At 39.9% G+C, this 21,136-nt stretch overlaps 2 protein-coding genes across 3 annotated transcripts in view; one reads left to right on the top strand and one right to left on the bottom strand.

Annotated features, from left to right (window-relative positions):
* The window catches only part of LOC126937902 (putative COBW domain-containing protein 7), a 952,477-nt gene that overhangs the window by 70,052 nt on the left and 861,289 nt on the right, over positions 1–21,136 (bottom strand). The gene's annotated exons all lie outside the window — the stretch shown is intronic.
* Positions 20,235–21,136, top strand: part of DOCK8 (dedicator of cytokinesis 8) — a 240,779-nt gene continuing 239,877 nt past the window's right edge. The window contains exon 1 of one of the 2 annotated variants that reach the window (XM_050761724.1): positions 20,235–21,114. In XM_050761724.1, coding sequence (XP_050617681.1) covers positions 21,062–21,114 — 53 coding nt within the window. In that variant the 5' untranslated portion in view covers positions 20,235–21,061. The remainder of the gene's footprint in view (positions 21,115–21,136) is intronic. The other variant, XM_050761731.1, reaches the window with a different exon arrangement.

Below are 21,136 nucleotides of genomic sequence, written 5' to 3'. Positions count from 1 at the left end.
CAAGTAGTGGCCATCCACTTTAGACAGAATGTGTTCTTCAGTTTGCCAAGGCTCCACCTATTCCCTATTGAATCACACCACAACTGCTTCATTCTTGTAAGCTCCTTATCTAGCCCTGTTGAACACTTGAGTTTGTTTATTTATAAATTTTTATATTTTATATATATATATATATCTGTATAACCACAACAACAGATGTATGCATATTAAAATTTAACTATTTTCCATTGTTAAATTTTGGCAGGGGTACTACAAATTGATGTTGTAGTATCAATTGGCAGAGATACTACAAAGTGATGTTGCCAATGCCCCACCTATTCCCTATTGAATCACACCACAACAGTTTCATTCTTGTAAGCTCCTTCTCTAGCCCTGTTGGACACTTGAGTTTGTTTATTTAGGCATACTAAAGTAAAGCTCACTAATGTTAAATTTACAGGTATCCTCCCCAACACATAAATACCCCATACACTCTACCGTTTCTGTCTCCCCACACTTCCAACTTTTAATTTTGGTTAGATTATTTCTTTTTCATTATTATGACTATGTAAATAATATCCACAGATGAGCTTTATAGTATCCTCTGATTCCTTTTTCATTCCTACTCAACTTTTTATTTTCCCTGAAACTAATAATTTTATGAGTTATAATTTTTAATGAATTTTTATTGTAGTTTTGGTTGCATAATACCATATATTTATCATTAATTCATTCCCAAGCTCTTAAAAAGTTGCTTAAATATCCTTTTCATATGTTCAGATGAATCTAGTATTCTTTTAATTTCATTTTCTTCAAGAAATCTGTCCTAGGGTCTTGTGATCTGCTTTGTGTTGGAATTGTTGCCCTTCATGTTACATGCACAACTCAGGGATCTTGCTGCAGATTCCCTTTTCCTCTGTCTTGTGCTAAATTCCCTTGATTCCTAAATCCTATGTCTTCTTCTTTCATAATTTATACCTTTATTTTTGTGGAGCACATCCTCTAGTAGCTTCCTGAGAAAAAGTGTGCATCGGGTGAACTCTTTGAGACCTTATATATCTTAAAATGTTTTTATTGAATACATAGATTCAGTTGATGGGTTGGCTGGTTTAGTAATCAGGCTACACTAGTCTGTGCTGCAGCAACATATCCCTTAAGTCTCAGTAGCTTAATATGGAGGAGTTTATTTCTACTAGCATCCCAGACCAAAGCAGGCCAGCCAACACTCACACAGGGCTACTTTCATCGGGCAGTTCCAGAAGTTGAAAGTCCTTTGCTTCAGCTGTCAGAACGAGGGGATGAGAGTGAGAGAAGGCACAACCACTCTTAATTGTGTCAGACTAGAAGTGGCTTCTTATCCCATTCATACTCCTTTTGTGACTATTATTCATACGATCTGGCCTAAGTCCACAGGGACTGGCAAATATAGAGATGAATATTTGTTTACTTCATATCCTCTGACACAGTGAAGTTGAGAATTCTGGACTGGAATTCTTTTCTCTTTCTTTTTTCTTTCTTTTTTTTTTGAGATGGAATCTCACTCTGTTACCCAGGCTGGAGTGCAGTGGCACAATCTCAGTTCACTGCAAGCTCCACCTCCCGGGTTCAAGTGATTCTTCTGCCTCAGCCTTCTAAGTAGCTGGGATTATGGGCATGTGCCACCACGCCTGGCTAATTTTTGTATTTTTAGTAGAGACAGGGTTTCACCACATTGGTCAGGCTGGTCTCAAACTCCTGACTTGGTGATCCACCCTCCTCGCCTCCCAAAGTGCTGGGATGACAGGCCTGAGCCACCATGCCCGGCTTCTTTTCTCTTTTGAATGTGGTAGGCACTGCTCTGTGTCTTCAAACTTCCAGTCTCCCAAATTGCTGGTGAGAAACCAGTTTAATTATTGACTTTTGTGTATGACTACTCCCTGTCTTCTGAGCACAGAAACACAGGATTTTCACTTTGTGTCCAGTTTTTATAGGCTGAATTGTGTCCCCTGCCCCCCATTCCACCAAAATTCACACAGTGAAGCCTTAACCCCCAGTAATCTCGAATATGACTGTATTTAGACGTGGCCTTTTAAGAGGTAATTAAGGTCAAATGAAGTCTAATGGGCAAGTCTTCACCTAATATGACTGGTGTCCTTTTAAGAAGAGGAGACGAGGACGCAGGCAACACTGAGCAAGGGAAGACAATATGAGGACACAACTAGAAGGCAGCCACCTGCGAGCTAAGGAGAGAAGCCTCAGGAAAAAACAAACCTGCTGTCACCTCGATCTTAGACTTCTAGCATCCAGAGTCATGAGAAAACAAATTTCTGCTGTTCAAGCCACACAGTCTGTGGTGTTTTGTTACGGCAGCTCTACCAAACTAATATATCAGTGTTTTAAAATTGCACAGATAATGTGCTTTGGGATGGGTCTAACTCCATTATTATTATTATTATTATTATTATTATTATTATTATTATTTTTTGGTCACTCAAGTAGTCTCTTACAATCTGAGAACTCATGTCCTTGGATTTTCTTGAATTATTTTATTGATTATTTCCTTTCTTCTCTTTTCTCTGTTGCTCTTTGTGGATCTCCTCTTATTTAGATGTTGGACTTCTTATTCTGTACCCATAAAAATAAAAAATAAAAAGTTTTAATTGATTCACATCTTTAAAAAATATCCACAGAGGCATAAAAGGAGATATTGCACCCACGAAACAGTCTTATGCTATTTTAGAAAGGGACATTCACGAAACAGAAAGGGAGCTCTGGGAAATTTGAGCAATATATAATAGCAGAATAAAAAATTCTTTATTCTTCCTTTAATTTTTTCTGTTCAGTTTCTAACTCTTATTTTCTATATTTTTGCTCTGCTTACTGGGAGATTGGCTCAAGTTTATCATCTAAACTTTCTCTGAAGTTTTTATTCTGCTATTGTATATTGTTCAAATTTCCAAGAGCTCCCTTTCTGTTTCTTCAATGTTCCTTTCTAAAATAGCATAAGACTGTTTCGTGGGTGCAATATCTCGTCTTATGCCTCTGTGGGTATTTTTTAAAGATGTGAATCAATTAAAAGTTTTTATTTTTATTTTTGTGGGTACATAATAGGTATTTATGTTTATGGGGAACATGAGACTTTTTTTTTTTTTTTGAGATGGAGTTTCACTCTTGTTGTTCATGCTGGAGTGCAGTGGCGCAGTCTCGGCCCACCGCAACCTTCGCCTCGCAGGTTCAAGTGGTTCTCCTGGCTCAGCCTCCCGAGTAGCTTGGATTACAGGCATGTGCCACCACGCCCAGCTAACTTTGTATTTTTAGTAGAGACGGGGTTTCTCCATGTTAGTCAGGTTGGTCTCACAGTCCTGACTTCAGGTAATCTGCCCGCCTCAACCTCTCAAAATGCTGGGATTACAGGCATGAGCCACCACAACCGGCAGGTATTTTAATGCAGGTATACAATGTGCGATAAGCAAATCCAGATAAATGGTATTTCCGTCGCCTCAAGCATTTATCCTTTTTTTGTGTAACTAACATGCCAATTATACTCCTTTAGTTATTTTAAATGTACAATAAATTATTATTGACTGTAGTCACCCTGTTGTGCTAGCAACTATCAGATTTTATTCATTCTATCTAACCATATTTTTGTACTCATTAACCACCCCACCTCCCACCACAACTACCCTTCTAGCCTCTGGTAACCATCTTCCTGCTCTATCTCCTTGAGTTCAACTGTATTCATTTTTAGGTCCCACAAATGAGTGAGAACATGTGAAATTTGCTTTTTTGTGCCCGGCTTATTTTACTTAACATAAGGTCCTCCAGTTCCATCCATGTTGTTGCAAATGACATTTCTCATTCTTTTTTACGGCTGAATAGTATTCCATTGTGTATATATACCACATTAAAAAAAATCTATTCATCTGTTGATGGACGCTTAAGTTGCTTCCAAATCCTGGCTATTGTGAATAGTGCTACAGTAAACACGGGAGTCCAGCTATCTCTTCCATATACGGATTTCCTTTCTTTGGGGTATATATCTAGCAGTGGGATGGTTGAATTATATGATGGTTCTATTTTTAGTCTTTAGAGGAACCTCCATACTGTTCTCCATAGTGGCTGTACTACGCTCTATGGATATTAATAATAGTTTTCTTCTCCCAGCATAGTCTTGGTTAGTTTTGAATTATTTTCTTTGTTTGTTTGCTTTGGTCTCTACCTTTTATGCTGGCAGTTCTCCTCAGATATCCGATAATCTTTGGTAGTGTATTCAAATTTAGGAGAGAGGTACTAAAAAACCTTCTTGGAAGTTCTGATCCCACGAATGAAGCTTCTTGTCCACCAGCTTCAATTTGGGTCATCTGGGTGGGCCATTTAGTTGGGTCATTCTTGACATCAGAATCTTTGTGTCTTTCCTCTGGAGGTGTTCAGATACCCCAGAGTGTAATTTTCTAATCTCTAGTGGTCTGGAATTAGAATGGGGGTAAAAAGACATGGGGTTTTGTTGGGTTATAAATGTTCCCAAAAATGTTCACTACTCCTTCATTTATATTACTGAACTCCATCCCCAAATGTGCCAAACGTTCTCCAGAAAGTAACTTTCTCTATTACCTTATCCAGCCTCTGCCAGGCTGGGAGAGGGGCCATTATCTGGCTATACAGGGTTGAAGAGAGGATATAGGGATCTAACAACTACTTATACAGACTTATAACCCAATCCTCCTATTTTTGACCCTAGCTTTATCCCCATTTTCAGCAGTAACTGGCATTTGGAAGCTGTTTGGGAGGTCTATGATGTAGTCAGGTACTTCTGAGTTTTCTCCAAGACAAATTTAGGGATCATCTGTCTCAGGTGTGTTACCTCTTGTCTATATGGCTTCTGAATTCCAAAATCTTGTTGTTCTTATCTTCCTTTCTAATTTCATCATCATTGTGGGTTTCTGCCTTTAAAAAAAGTCCCTTTACTGTCATCTTATTAGGTTTCAGAAGAAAGCCAAAGTAAATGCATTTCTGTAATTGATCACCTCTACTCAGTAGTCTATTTTGCATTTTTACAAGAAAATGACAAGTTGACACAGGAGTGTTTGAAGACAAACAGGCCTGCTTTATAATTTTGCTACTGGCCATCCCTGCATTCAGTGCATTTGGTCAACAATTATGTCCACAAAACAGAAATTTATCTGAGGAACCACAAGTCATTCACTTTTATGGTTCACTTGTTAACTGTAAGGGAAACTCTAACTGCTAATAACTTTAACTATATAGCCAAAGGGATCTTGTAAAACTCTTCCTATCTTCCTAGCTTTAGTCTTTGAATATAGTTCAAGGTTACTACTAACCCTCCCTGACACCTGATTTTCTTCTGAAATACCAAAACCTCCCATTTTTGAGCGTTCAGTATGTGCTAGAGACTGGGATAGGCGAATTTACATGCATGATCCCATTTAATCCTCCCTAAAATCTTAGTGTCCGGGCCAGGCACAGTGGCTCATGCCTATAATCCCAGCATATTGGGAGGCCGAGGCGGGCAGATCACCTGAGGTCAGGAGTTCGAGACCAGCCTGGCCAACATGGTGAAACCCTGTCTCTACTAAAAATGCAAAAATTAGCCGGGCAAGGTGGTGCGCACCTTTAGTCCCAGCTGCTCAGGAGGCTGAGGCAGGAGAATCGCTTGAACCCAGGAGGCAGAGGTTGCAGGGAGCCAAGATTGTAACCACCACACTCCAGCCTGGGCAACAGAGCAAGACTCCGTCTCAAAACAACAACAACAACAAAAATAAAACCCTTATAGTATCCATGTTATTATCTGTATTTTACAAAGAGGAAAATCGAGGCTCTGAAAAGTTGAAGGATTTTTTCAACTTAACACATCTATTAAGTGGTGAAACTAGGGTTTGAATCCAAGTCAGCCTGACTCCCAACCACTTTCCACTTCATTATATTGTCTTAATGATGACTTCTCGCCAGGACTTCTCAAGTGTTCGTTTTCATGTCCCTAGCTCATTTAATTACTTTTAGTTCCTTTTTCATTTTCCAATCCAGTCACCTACACTATTTACCCTATGTCAGTGAATGACATCCAGTTGGTTCAGTATTTCAAAATTTCTGGCCCACCTTCTCTTCTCATCTGTATCTGGCTACCTTTTTATCCGCCTTAGATATCATTTTCTAGGAAAGATTCCAGGACTTCCCAAGGATTGACTTTGTACTTTTCATATGCTTTTACAGCACAAACAAAATCCTGTTTGCCCTATCAAAGTAGCAATTACCAGGTATAGAAATTATCCGTTTGCTTATCTATTCCCCAACTGCACTAGGCTCCTAAGGACTGTGGCAATATTCCTCTAATTTATGAGTCGTATCTACAGCCTAGTACAGTGCCTGGCACATAGCAGGTGTTCACTATACATTTTGTTGAATGAATGCATAAATGAATGAGGTTGCACACATACCTCTGTGACATAGTTTGGATATTAGTTCCCTCCAAATATCATGTTGAAATCTGATCCCTAATGTGGGAGGTAGGGCCTGGTAGGAGGTGTTTGGGTCATAGGGGCAGATCCCTCATGAGTCGCTTAGTGTCATATGGTAGGACTGAGTGAATTCTCACTCTAATTTCCTGTGGGATCTGGCTGCCTAAAAGAGAATGGCACTCCTTCCCTCTCTCTTGCTCCCTCCCTTGCCATGTGACATGCCTGCTCTGCCTTGGCCTCCCCCCATGTGGAAGCTTCATGAGGTCCTTACCAGAAGCAGATGCTGGTGCCGTGCTTCTTGTAGAGCCTGCAGAACCATGAGTCAAATAAATGTCTTATCAAATTACCCAACCTCGATATTCCTTTATAACAATGAAAAATGGATTAAGACACTCTGTATTTATTAGTCCATTCTCACACTGCTAATAAAGACATACTCAAGTATGTCAAGTATGTCTTTATTACTCAAATACTGGGCAATTTATAAAGGAAAGAGGTTTAATTGACTCATAGTTCGGGGAGGCCTCAGGATACTTACAATCATGGTGGAAGGGGAGGCAAACACATCCTTCTTCAAATGGCAGCAGCAAGGAGAAGTGCTGAGCAAAAGGGGGAAAAGCCCTGGGTAAAACCATCAGATCTCATGAGAACTCACTCACAATCATAAGAATAGCAGCATGGACTAATTGCCCCCATGATTCAATTACCTCCCACTGGGTGACATGTGGGGATTATGGGAACTACAATTCAAGATGAGATTTGGGGGGGACAGAGCCAAACCATATCACATTCTGTCTGAATTATTAATAAAATATTTTCTAATCTAAAGTAATGTTCCAATGATATTTTAGCATTTACCAAATAGAATTCCATAAAAGAAAAGTCTTTAGTGCATATTATTTATTATTCAGGATGTAGATACTATTTTAACTTCCACATTCTAAATTATAGTGTGGGTATCAATCTATGAAGTAGGTGCTGACAAGTTTTCAACATTATTTAATTTATGGTAAAGTTTTAAATTTGAATTTTTATTCAAATATGAATGAAAAGACCATTTAATTCTCAGGTAAAAAATCTATCATGCTTTGATGCTTTTCACTTTTTAATTGAAGAACAAACTCATTATATAAAGTACAATGCAAGAAATATTCAGAAAAGTATTCGTGATCTCCAGTTGTTACTGTACCTAGATTTTTCTTGGGACCTATGTGATAAAACTTGTCATGACTCCTGAAGAAATAGAAGTTCATACAACTGTTATCAGAATTTATGTAAAATGTTTCTCAGAAAATGTGGTTTCTCCAGCTCGAACATTCTATGACTCTAAGCCAAATTGAAAGAGCAGATTGATGGGATAAAACACAAAGTATGGAAATAAATAATAAACTGCTTCCCTGAAAAAGCCTACCTCTGTACGTTGTTTAAAAATTGGAAAAAGTCTAACTTCTGTTTTCTGACATTCAATGCAAGTCATTAGAGTAAGGTGAGAATCTTCCTATGGATTCAGATTGAAATCAGGGATGGTGTAGGGAGGCCATAGTCAATCTCTGAGCTACCCTTGAGGGAAGAAATTAATTGATCAAATATCAACTGCCCAAGTATATTCATACGATGGCCATCCAGTAACGAGAATGAACAGTCTCCAACTAAAGGCAACAATATAGATGAATCTCAGAAACATAATATTGACCAGACAGAAAGGATTCCACTTACATAAACTCCAAAAGAAGATAAAACTGATCTATGGCATTAATAGTCAGAACATTCATTATCCTTGAGGGAACTAAACTGGGAAGCCACATGGTAGGGCATCTGGAAGCTAGTAATGTCCTCTTTCTTGATCTGTTATGTTGGTGTGTTTATTTCATTAGATTTATTGAGCTATACATTTACCACCATGTACTTGTCTCTGTATGGTTTGCATTGAAATAAATTTTACCAATAAAATAAAAAATCAAAATAAAGTATTAACTGTTTACTGTTTTCCAATAATATACTCCTCTTTCCAAGAGGCCCCCAATACAGGTAAAAGTGCCCTGAATTATGACCCCAAATATGGCCTAATGACAGGATATCTGAAACTATAGTAACAGGATGTTGGGGAGAAAAAGTTTCACTGGGATAATCAAATACAACAAAAGGGATATTCCAAAACCAGATCACCATATGCAGACCTTATCATGAAAATTCTGAGAACCATTTCCGTGATTATTGGATCCACAAGATTTTTGAAGAGATTTTTTGGGGGAGGATTTTATCAAGGAGAATTCCCACTTTTGCTTATAGGGAAGAAAAAGAGGGAAGGGCTGCTACTTCTTCCAAGGCTTCTTAAGATACCTTTCAGAAAGCTTAAATGACCATTTTCATGAACTTAAATGGAGCTGGAAGACCCAGAAGATACTGCCTGACTCTGGCCCAAGGATGTTAATGTAGCCTGGTGCACCAGGGTAAGGTGGTGTTGGAATCAGCAAGGCTTCTCGGGCCAGGAAAGTCATGAGCATTTTCAGTAGAGCCGATGTGTGCCATGTGGGAGAGATCCAGCCAAGGGTCATTTGGGGTTCTGTCCAACACAATCACTTAGAGAGTAGAGGGCCCTACCAGCAGGAAACTAGACGGGGGCTACAAATGCATCACAAGCAAACACCAAGAATGCATGCAACTAGAGATGTATGATAGGAGAGAAGTCTTCAGGGAAACAATCTTCCAAAGGACCCAAGCAAGCCCTAGGAAAAGCATCAATTTTGGACAGCCACCAGGCATAGAATGTGCAAAACTGGATTACATCAGTGTCCATTCTGTAAGAGCTTTCTTGTTCCTTACCATTCCTCCAACAGCAAGAGGTCAGAAACTGGTGGGCCAGCTGGGATGGGAGAAGAAAAGAGAAATGACACAATGTGGAGAGAAGACACCAACCATACCTCTTTTCTTCTCTTTCCCACCACAAGTGGACAGCCTGAGGCACACACCAACTGGGGGAAGGTTTGCCATTAAAGACAAGGTGGAGTTTTGATTATTATCTTGGCTAGTAAAAGTCATGGGGTCTGCCCACTATCGTATGGGAGGGGCGAGGATTACACCTACTCAATGCGCTTTGAAGAGGCACTGGGAAACCATAAGAAATATATGGGTTTTTTCTTTGCTTTGCTTTTGTTTTGTTTTGTTTTTGAGACAGGATCTGGCTCTGTGGCCCAGGCAGGAGTGCAGCGGCACCATCACAGTTCTCTGCAACCTCTGTCTCCTGGGCTCAAGTCAACCTCTCACCTCAGCCTCCCAAGTAGCTGGGACTACAGGCGCATGCCACTACCATGCCGGGCTAATTTTTTTATTTTTATTTTTTGGTAGGGATAGGGTTTTGCCACATTGCCCAGGCTGGTCTCAAACTCCTGGGTCAAGTGATCTGCCCCACTCAGCCTCCCAAAGTGCTGGGATTACAGGCGTGAGCCACAGTGCCAGGCCAAGATATGTTTTTATTTTACCTACTAGTAATACATTCACTGTATGAGTTACATAGACATTTACATTAGGATACTCAGTTTTTTAAAAGTTTATTGTTAAATGATGATCTACTCCTGGAGAGAGAACCATTTCAGCATCTTAAGTTCACAGTATACCTTCCTATACCATCACTAAGCTCCCCTGTGACATTGTGCTTTTCCTTCTGAGCTCTGTTCCCCATGTTAGGCACCCTATCTCTCAAAATACCTACTTATTTGACCCTGTGCTTCTCTGTCTGAGCTCTGTGCCCCATGTTAGGCATCCTACCTCTCAAAATACCTACTCAACTGCTATTTTTGCAAACAATTCCTCTCAACTCTGTTCAAAAAATCCAAGCTAAAATTCAAGCTAATAAAAGTTTTTAATCACATCTTTTAGGAACATTTTCCTTTTATTTCATGACTGTCAAGCAATGGTTCTCAAACTTTAATATGTAACAGAATCACTTGAGGAACTTGGTATACCTATAAAGGCCAATGCTTCATTTACTTCAATGAGTCTGGGTCTTTGGGTTTGTTATCAGCAATTGTGATACTGCCAAAGTTTGAAGCTTCTGTCTTAAAAGACACAAATTGCTAATGGGTGGGACATAGATTTGGAGACATGGCAGTCATGTCAGCTGGATTTAACGTCCAGAGTTGATCTCTTACTCTACACCATCATCACGCTGCTAAATAGTTCACAAGAATCACAGAGATCATGCAGTCGGATTGTGTCATGGTATCATAACCAGTAGCTGCTCCAGCCCAGTCAATTGAGAGTGATGAACAAGAGCACATAGCTTGCTTTTCCCTCTCTGAAAATGTCCTGGTACTTGTCATGGTCTCTGAATTGTTATGGTGTTATGTAGGGAAGTGAGTTGGGGTGAAGTGAGCCAGAAGGCTATTAAAGAATACTAAAATGGGAAAAAGGCATTTCAAAATATTGTATAAAATTTGGTCTGATGCTGAGAGATAGCAGGGACCAACAACATTTCTAAAGATTCTATAAACCTGCCTGGGCTTTGTCCTCCAAATGGTTCAAGTTATTTAGGGAGATCATAGTTACTTAAAGATAGGTGCCCCAGAGTAGTCACATATTACTTAAAAGATGAATATAAATCAATAAAGAAAACACTAAGACCCTAATAGACAAGTAGGAAATGACATAAACATACACAAAAGAAAATATAACTATGTAGTGAACTAAAATGGAAAAATATTCAACTCAACTAATAAACACTTACATACAAATATTTTGAAATGTACTTGTAGCTTATTAAAGTTGCAAAAATGAAAAAAACTCAATGAGGGTTCTATGAAATAGAATTTCTTATAACCTTGCTTATAAATTGGTACAAACCAACAAAAAACAAAATTATGTTTGTAATATTTTATCTTTAATTTTTGTCTTGAAAACATACACACCATGAATTTCTGCTTACTTTTCATCAAGATTAACCAATTGTTTTATTATTATTATTTGTAGTCTGATTTTAATAGAAATTACTAACAGCAGCAGCAGCAGCATCATTATTGATGACTCCCTAAGAGTAAGTTGTAGACATCATACTGTTCTATCCCTTTGCCCTAAATAATTTAGTGTGTATTTTCTAAGAATAAGGATATTCTCTTTCATAAATGTATTGCTGGAAAAAGGGGTCCTGATTCAGACCCCAAGAGAGGGTTCTTGGATCTCACACAGGAAAGAATTCAAGGCAAATTGCAGAGGGCAGTGAGAAGAGAGTTTATTGAAAGTTACTCAGTTACAGAGTAGAGCATCTTCAGAAAGCAAGAGGAGGAATGCACCATATTTGTTTTAAACTCTTCTTATATAGAGGTCTTATCTAAGTAAAAGTAAGCTAAGTTATGTCTACGTGTGGGTGGGCTGACAGCATGACAAAATTTAGTACCTTGTTAATTTAAAGAACATTACCCTTGGGCATTTTAGTGGGTAAACCCATCAAAGCATGACTATAATCACCTTAAAAGCATATATTGCTATGTAATATTGAGGCATCTAGACATTCTGCTGTTGGAGGAATTTGTCCTTGCAAGCATTACTAAGCTGCTTCCTTAGCCATAAACATCTTATGACCATGGGATGTGACTGGCAAGGAATGTGTCTCGCTAGCTTTAAGATGGAGTTGATTTTAAATTGTGTCACCCTGGCTCTCCTACGCCCCTGTTTCCTTAACTGCAATATGAGTATCAAATTCAGGAAATATAACGTTGATACAGTGTTCTTATCAAATAGAGAATTCATATATAGATTTTGGTGGTTGCTCCAACATATTATTTATAGTATTTTTTTTTTCCTGATCCACGATCCACGATCCAGGACTCCTCATTGCCTTTAGTTGCTCTGTTACTTTAGTCTCCTGTAATCTGTCCCAGTTTCTCAGACTTTCTTTTTCCTCCATGACACTGACATTTTTTAAAGAATGTAACATAAGTAGTTGTTTAGTAGAATATCCGTCAATTTAAGTTTGTCCATTATTTCCTCATGATTAGATTCAGGAGTTTTGGCAGGAGCTTAGAACTTCTGACCTAATAAATTCTACTTCTGGGAATCTGTTATGAGGACATAATAATAAACATGTAAAAAAAAAGTATATGACTCTAAAGCAACACAAATGTCAACTAGTAATAAAAATCACAGCCAACATGTCCTGAGAGCATACTCAATGTCTAGTAGTATGCTCTGTGCTTTATGTATATTATCTTAATCTTTTAAATAAAAGGTATTTTTCACTGCCTACACAACTCTTCTCCCCTTTGTTCCTCTTTTGTTTTGGCAGCTCAAGAAAATGAATCACCATAGTTCTGAGCCAACCATGGGTTATCCATTTTTCTCAGTGAAATACTTTCTTTCCCAGCATCCGTTGCAGCCGAGGATGAGCATCTGACCCATTTCTGGCCAGTGAACACTATAGACAAATTTCCTGGAGGACTTCTGGGAAAGATGGAACCTCCCATGGAGACAGTCCTGGCCTCTTCATTTCTTCCATTTTGTGATGCTGTGGCTGCTGGGAGTCGCGGGAGCCATCTTTTAGCCTTGAGGTCATAAGAACGATGACCAAAGGCCTGTGTGCTGAGGATGGCAGAGGGAAGGGACAGAAAGAACCTCAGTTCATATGGCACTGTTGAATCGCTGGCCCAGTTCTGGACCATCTTATCTGCCTTACTTAGGTAATAAATTTAGATGTTTAAGCCACTTTCAATTGGACTTTCAGTACATTGCTGCTATAGACATTACTAATGGATACAGGTAGTGATAATAATAGAAATAGTTACTTGTCACTTAGCATAAGTGCTTTATATTATTTAATCTTTACAACCATCCTATGAAAAAGGTGCCACTATCAAGCCCATTTGATGGATAAAGTTTATTACAGAGACATTTAGTAATGTGCCAAAAGTCATATAGCTCATAAGAAAAAAGTTAGGATGTGAATCCAGCTGTTTGGACTTCAGAGTTCAAACTCTCAACCACTGCATTATCCTGCCTTCTCCTAAGCAAGGACATGGCCATGTACATTATGACATATATGGCCAATGGAAAATTAGTAAATACATGGTGAGAAAGAGTCAGCTGAAATGCTCGTATGAAGGTATAATTATTTCATTTATCTGCTTTCTTGTGCTCAATTTTACTAGTCAAGTCTCTTTGCAGCTTACTAATTTAAGCAAAAAAAAAAATTCTCAGAAAGCAGAATAGTGGAGTTGTCGTAAGGGCAGACCTTACGGTCAAACCTCTTGTGTTTCAATCCTGATTCCACTAATTACAAGCTAGGTAACCTTAGGCAGTTTTCTTAATCTGTGCCTCAATTTCCTCCTCTGTAAAGGGGAGATAATGGCAATGCATTTCATATTTGTAAAATGAAGATAAACTGAAACAATACATTCTTAAATAATACTTGGCATACAATAACTACTCAATTAATATTAGCTTTTGATCAGGAATCTCTCTTTTTCCTACCTCTCGGCGCTGCTTTCTTCCTGTCTCAGGCAGCTACCCTGGTGGTGGCTAGAAGGCCACAAAGTGTCCAGGTTTACATCCTCTTCTATTTTATTTGCAACAAAATGAGAAAGTCTCCACTGCAAATGGTTCCAGCAAGAGTTCTGGGTTTGAGGCTTACTGACTTTTATTGGTCCTCTGACTTAATTATGAAGGACAGGGTAGCCATACTCTGACAAGCCAGGCTTAGGTTGGAGACCCACTCTTGGTGCCTACAGTGAAGGCAGCTCCATCAAGACCATCGTTTGAAAATGGAGGAAGCATCTTTTTCAGAAAACACAGAAAATGCAGATGCTACTCCCAGAAGTGGGAGAAATGGATACTGAATCAACACAGCAATATGTGCCTGCTATACCCATCTCATCCACAGAGCTAGTGGTGACATGTAAACACACACAACAAAAAAGAACAAAATAAATATTTGAGGGCATCAAGATAATGGGTATAAAATAATAAATACAGAAGTAAGATTAACACAGAAAATGAATACAGCTAAATAAATATAAAATGCAAAATTGAAAACTTTCCAGAAATGTGACTGTAGCATGAAAGATTAAGACATTTTTCATTTAAAAAAGACTGAAAGAAAATATTCCAACATGCTGACAGCTTTGTAATGTGCCTGGAGGTGAGAGGTGGGTGGGCAGGAGTTTCTCTCTTAGCATAATGAGGACAATATTATAACTTATAAAAAGTAAGGTCAAGATAAATGAATGGGAAGAATATGATTTTTTCATATATATTTGATGGGGGTCTTCAGAAGGAAATTAATTTTTTTCCGTAAGAGAATGTTATCCACAGCCTGGAATAGAAGCCCACCACTGGATCTCCCCAAGCATAGAACAGAGCCCAACTTTCCCCTCTGTAGGACCAGCAGAAACTGGAAGGGGTGGATAGGGGAGTTCACAAGATTTGGTGACTGCCTGGGAAATTGTCCAGACATAAGAACCAGCCAAAGGATGTGTAGTGGAAGGTTTAGGGAAGAGAAGACAGACTAATGGGCCAGTGGGTAAATAGAGAGGCCTGAGGAAAGTGCAGGGGGAAGCTGGGAGTCAGGAGTGAGGCAGTGACCAGAGACATGCAGGCACTCAAATGAGGGGCAAAAGTGACCAGACTACACGATCATCTCTTGACTCTCTGTCCCCATGATTTCTTTTTCTCTCCATGAGATATGACTTTGGGAAAACTGCCTAAATTTTTCCACGAAGAACTATGTGTTTTGTATTAGTGTCCGATGTGTGAGCTCAGGGTGAGAAAGGTGGAGCTGACAGTGCCAGGTCTAGCAGACATAATGTTCCCCACCCTCTGCCCCGCACCCTACAGGGCCCAGCAGCATCCTCACTGTGGACTGCCAGTAGCAAGCCCTCCCCCAAGAGACTATGACCTAGATACAGAAACAGCAATCACCATGTGTGGGTTTCAACAGCTTGTAAAATCAAGCTTGAATTCTTTAATAGACCCTCACACTCAGGCTCTGCCCACCTCCAAGGCTTTATTTTTGCTACTCACTTCACTCTGCACTCCTGGGCTCCCATCATTCTTCTAATTCTCAGGATAAGAGGTGGCGTCCCCTGTCTCCCTGCCTTTGCACAAGTGCTCCTTCTGCCTCATGAACTTGTTTAAGACCCAGTTCCAATGTTATTGCGCCGGTATAGTCATTCTTCCTCAGCGTCAATCTCTCTGCCACCAGCCTCTCCCAAGAACAAGTCATTTCCTCTCTGTCCTTCCTCACTTTCCCAGACTGTTACATGGCAAAACGTTCCTGGGCTGTCACACAGAGCCTGAGCCTCTTCTTTCCTTCTTTACACGTGTCTCCTTCCTGGACTGTGAGTTCTGGGAAGTCAGGGAAAAAGTATTTTTTGTTTTGCCCCTACTATCACCTAGCCCAGTGCACGACATATGGTAACCACTTGGTAAAGGTCTGGGGGAATGAACAGAAAACACATGGATGATAGAGTGAGCTTATTCACTCATTAATGAATTAATCCAAAATTCTTTTAGTTATAAAATGCTATGGTACAAATATTCCTATTGAATATGCAATAGCATTGTACATTAGAAAATATTCCAAACTCTATATTTAAAACACTAATATGTATTTTAAAATATACATATAAAATATAAAAAATCTATATGTGTGTATATCTAAAACACAATGATAATTTTTTTTTTTTTTTTTGAGATGGAGTTTCGCTCTTGTTGCCCAGGCTGGAGTGCAACGGCGCGATCTTGGCTCACCGCAACCTCCACCTCCCAGGTTCAAGCGATTCTCCTGCCTCAACCTCCCTAACAGCTGGGATTACAGGCATGGGCCGCCACGCCAGGTTAATTTTGTATTTTTAGTAGAGACGGAGTTTCTCCATGTTGGTCAGGCTGGTCTCGAACTTCTGACCTCAGGTGATCTGCCTGCCTCAGCCTCCAAAAGTGCTGCGATTACAGGCATAAGCCACTGCGCCCGGCCTCAATGATAATTTTTAAAGGAAAGTTTGCTAATCTTTGTTCTTTTCATATAGAAAGATTTTTTTATGACAAAACAAGGAATGACATGAAGAAAATTAGGAGCTACAAATTCTAATGCCTAAAGTATGGCTGGTTTTAAATACCTGCACTCAAATCTTTCTGTGTATTTCACCAATTGTAAGACAACAGTAAAGATACCTACTTGCTAATAATAATGTATGTGGTGGTTTGATTTTTTAAACTAAGAAATAAATACAAAACAGAGTTGAAAGATATTCATAAAAAGGCATAACTAAAATAAGAGAATAAAAGAGTAAAAACTGTCACTGTCTCCTGGAAGACAAGTGAAACTTGGCCATTCCCATTCGAATTCACTTTTTCATTCATTTATTCAATAAATACTTTTTGAGCACCTACTATGTGCCAGGTTTCTAGACACTAGAGATAGGGCACAAATTAACCAAACAAAAACCTCTGCATTGATGGAACTGTTATTCTAGAAGCATAAGAGATAATAAACAAATGAATAAAATATATAGTATGTCAGATGATCATAACAGCTATGGAGAAAAACAAAGTTGGAAAAGGAGTTAGAAAGTGTCAGGACAAGGGAAAGGGGCATTGTCATGTTAAGTAGATGTTCTTGGAAGGTGACATTTGAACTAAATCTGCGGAGGTCCTGGGTGGTTTTTGGGAAGAAGGAAGGGGACATGAAAATAATCACACTTTTTTTTTTTTTTCTGTAGTCCTGTCCTCAGGATCTTGCATTCCACTGGGCTGTTTTTATTGGTAATGACCCACACTTGTAACTAATTAAATGCTACTGTCAGACTGAAAGAGATATTCCATCCAACAGAGATGGAACATGGCAACTTGGCTCAAACCTTGAAGGATGGGGAGAGACTGGATGTGATGTAGGGGGAGGAGAGCAAGAAGGATAGCATAAGCAGGGGGAGGCCCTGGGCAGAGAGGACTAATGCCTGCTTTAGGGACAAGCTGTAGCTCTTCCCTGCTCCAACAGAAACGTAAGGAATAAAGTTGGTTTTGTGAAGTGGGCATACAAGCTAGTGAGAAAAGGTCACGCTTGGTCATAGAGGCTACAGGAAGTCACCAAAGCTAAATGAGCAGAGAAGAAATATGATGAAACAGGTATTTTAGTGAACTTCATCTAGTGATGGAATCAGATTAGATAGGAGAAAGAAGAGGTTACAGGCAGTGAAGCCATTTAAAATCTTACTTTTGTTATCTAGATATTAATTTATAAGGGCTAGACCAGAATGAAAGCCACTGTGAGAACAGTGATATTTACAAAAAAGTGATATTTATAAGGAACAAATAGCAGACCTTGGTAGGTGATTAGATCTGAAGGACACAGAAGGAAAAAAAATTAGAGCTGACGTATTTCTGAAGTTCAGAGAAAGGCAAGCAGATGGAGTCATTCCAAGACACAGGCCTCTGTGATTCAAAGACAGTGTGACTTACTCAGGATCACACAGTTAGCAAAAAGCTGAAGCCAGAACCCAGATTTTCTGCTTTTCCCTCCACTGGATGACTCCAAAGTTTTAAACCTGGAAAATGAGGAAGTAGTGTGCCACCACTGCCCCCCCAAAAATGGGTGATTGTGGAGAGATAGCTAGCTTCCAGTTAAGTAAGGTAGATGGAGAATTTTAGTTTTATATTGAGTTTGAAGATACTAGAGTACAGAAATCTGGGAAATAGGCAAAACTTTAGGATAGGAAATGGCTCTGCCCTTACTAGTTTGTAATCTTGCTCAAGTCACTTAACATCTCTAAGTCTCAGTTTCTCCAGTTGCAAAGAGGTGTGTGTGGGGGTTAATGTTATTATTTAATGGTTGCTATGAATTAATTTCTATAAAGGACTTGGAGCAGTACCGTTGCAAGATAAGTGTTATTTAGTTGTTTGTTAAATAAAATAGGTAAGATGCAATGTAAAGAAAGAGGTTGGCTTTCTGGGGAGGTAAGAAGAAGATGTGGGGAAACTAAAGAATTTAGGATAATCGATGTATGGTCTGAGATAGAAGTCAAGGAAAGAGTTGTATGAAGGTGAAAAGCAAAATTGAATGACACAAAGATACAGAGAAAGAGGAAGGCCAAGAGAGACCATCAGATGAGGAAAGAAGGAGACCTCCGAGAGTTCACTCTGGACAGAGAGCTGATGGAGAACGAAAGAGGCAGTGAGAATAAGGAAGAAAGGCACTTGGATAGCTATTTGCCAGCGATATGTGAATGTATCTAAGAGCAGATCAAACTTGAAAATAGGCTTTTGACTAAATTAATGGATAACACATTCATGGTGAATTGTTAAAAGAGTGTTAAGGAAATCTGGAGACCATTCTAACCATCAGGAAATTGACAGCACAGAGGATAAAAATGCTGGCCTAACCTTCATGGTTAGGTACCAAATACTAAATCTATTGCAGTATGATTTGAGGTCAGATGGAAGATTTTGTGATTCCCGCATTTACCCAAAAAGTTTCCTTGATTGCAAATGCTGAATATTTGAGATGCTCTCATTACATTTTATTTATGTTTGTGTGAAACCAGTATATGTTTGTTCTATGTGAAAGTGTATGTCATAAACATTCAGAAACTCGGAGGAGTTCATCTGAAAGGCTGACATAGTACACCGCTGACCGAAGCCTCTGGGGCAAAATGTTTTCTATGTATCATTCGTTGAGTCTCAGTTTGAAGAAGTACTTACACATTTGTTCTCTTTGTATTTTGCTATCCAAATGTTTGCTCATAAATTCCAATGTAGTAAATAAGGAGAATTTTGAAAGTCAGAAACTCTAAATTTCAAAAAAGCTTTATTTTTCTTTGGGTTTGTTTTCATATGTAGTCTATTGTAGTCTATATAGTGAAATTCGTCTTATATGCTTAAAAGGGCACTGATATTTGGTGGGGGATACCAGGGGCGGGGAGTTACCTAACCAGTACTGAAAAGTTACTAAACTACCTGACACAGCTGAAACCAGAAAGGAGGGCTACATCAGGAAAAGATTGCATATAGTCCTTAGGCATTTTAGTATTAGGTTACAAATTAGGTTGTATTGGACTGGCATTGTCCAATAGGAATATAATGAGGCCCACAAATGTGAGCCACGTATGTAATTTTTACATTTTTAAAAATGAAGCCACATTTTTAAAACGGAAAGACAAACCAGTGAAATTAATTTTAATAATATATTTTTTATATCCAAAGTATCATTTAACATGCAATCAACATGAAAATCATTAACAAGACATTTTGCATTATTTTTTCTGTACTGTCTTTAAATTCCAGTGTGTATTTTACACATCCAGCAGTTGGCAATTCAGACTAACCATAATGCCAAGTGGTCAATAGCCACATGCGGCTAGTGGCTATCATATTAAATAGTGCAGGTTTGAACCAAAAATACTTTGCTTTGGTGTTTTTCGTTTTTGTTTTTGTTTTTTTTCTAGACGGAGTCTTGCTCTGTGGCCAGGCTGGAGCGCAGTGGCAGATCTTGGTTCACTGCAACCTCCGCCTTCCGGTTCAAGTGATTCCCTTGCCTCAGCCTCCCGAGTAGCTGGGACTACAGGCGTGCGCCACCACACCAGGCTAATTTTTTGTATTTTAGTAGAGATGGGGTTTCACCACATTGGCCAGGATGGTCTCGATTTCCTAACCTCGTGATGTGCCCGCCTCGGCCTCCCAAAGTGCTGGGATTACAGGCGTGAGCCACCGCGCCCGGCCTACTTTGGTATTTTTTAAGAGCAAGTTGGTAAATGGGTGCATTATATGGAGAGTACTCTAGTATAGCACAGGTTAGAGCAGCATGCCAGCAACTTGAAATGGACACGGGCTTTTCCACTCCAGTCAACACTGGGACTTTTCTGTTTTTATCTTGAGTTTGAGGCTGGGCCTCTTAGTAGACCTCAGTCTGAAACTGAAATAAACCTGGACGCAGTGTACCCTTGAATCGCAAGAATGCCGCATTCAGTGTTTGTCCAGAGAAAAGCATTTATGCCAGGTTGTAACGAAAACATTTTTTGAGAACTCACAATGTTTATTCCTTGGATGAATCTATTATATTTATTTAGTGTCCCAGGAAGGACGATGGGCATATTGCTTGCAAAAGTTGATTTGAACTGATAGATTCCACTAACTTTTTTTTTTTTTTCGTCCGCCTTCTTCGAGAATGGGTGTCAACCCTTAATAACACCTAGCCTTAAGAGTCCCTGGGTTAATTCCCGACCTCGCCAACTTTGTGGGGTTCCCACAACTTGCCCACATTCCCTGGCAGCTTCTGGCAGATGGAGTTTCCGGCCTGCGCTCAGTGGTCGACTGTCGTCCGCCCGCGCTCCTTTCTGCGAGAGGTCGGCTGCCCCGGGCAGAGCGCGCCGTCTGACCGAGTATCCGGAGGCCAGTTCCGCGCTGGGTCCACGCCCTCCTCGCCCGCCGCTGCCTGCGTGCCAGGTCGGGTGGCGGGGCTGGCCGTCGCTGCTCGGAGCTTGGGCCCTCCCCCGGGGTGATTTCAGGGTAGAAGGTGGAAATGCGGAAGTTTCCAGCCCCGACTGACAGATGAGGCTTGCGCCTGGCTTGGCATGCTCCGCAGCGACTCTGCGGCGTGCCGGGCCCCAGCTCTCCGCACCCAGCGACCCTAGAAGCCACCAAGCCGCCGGCGGGCCATGGCCACTCTGCCCAGCGCAGAGCGCCGCGCGTTCGCGCTGAAAATCAACAGGTAAGACGCCCCCCGCGGCGCC

The sequence above is a fragment of the Macaca thibetana genome, chromosome 15 (assembly GCF_024542745.1).
Source record: "Macaca thibetana thibetana isolate TM-01 chromosome 15, ASM2454274v1, whole genome shotgun sequence".
Lineage (NCBI taxonomy): Eukaryota > Metazoa > Chordata > Mammalia > Primates > Cercopithecidae > Macaca > Macaca thibetana.
This window is presented reverse-complemented; position numbering and strand designations above follow the sequence as displayed.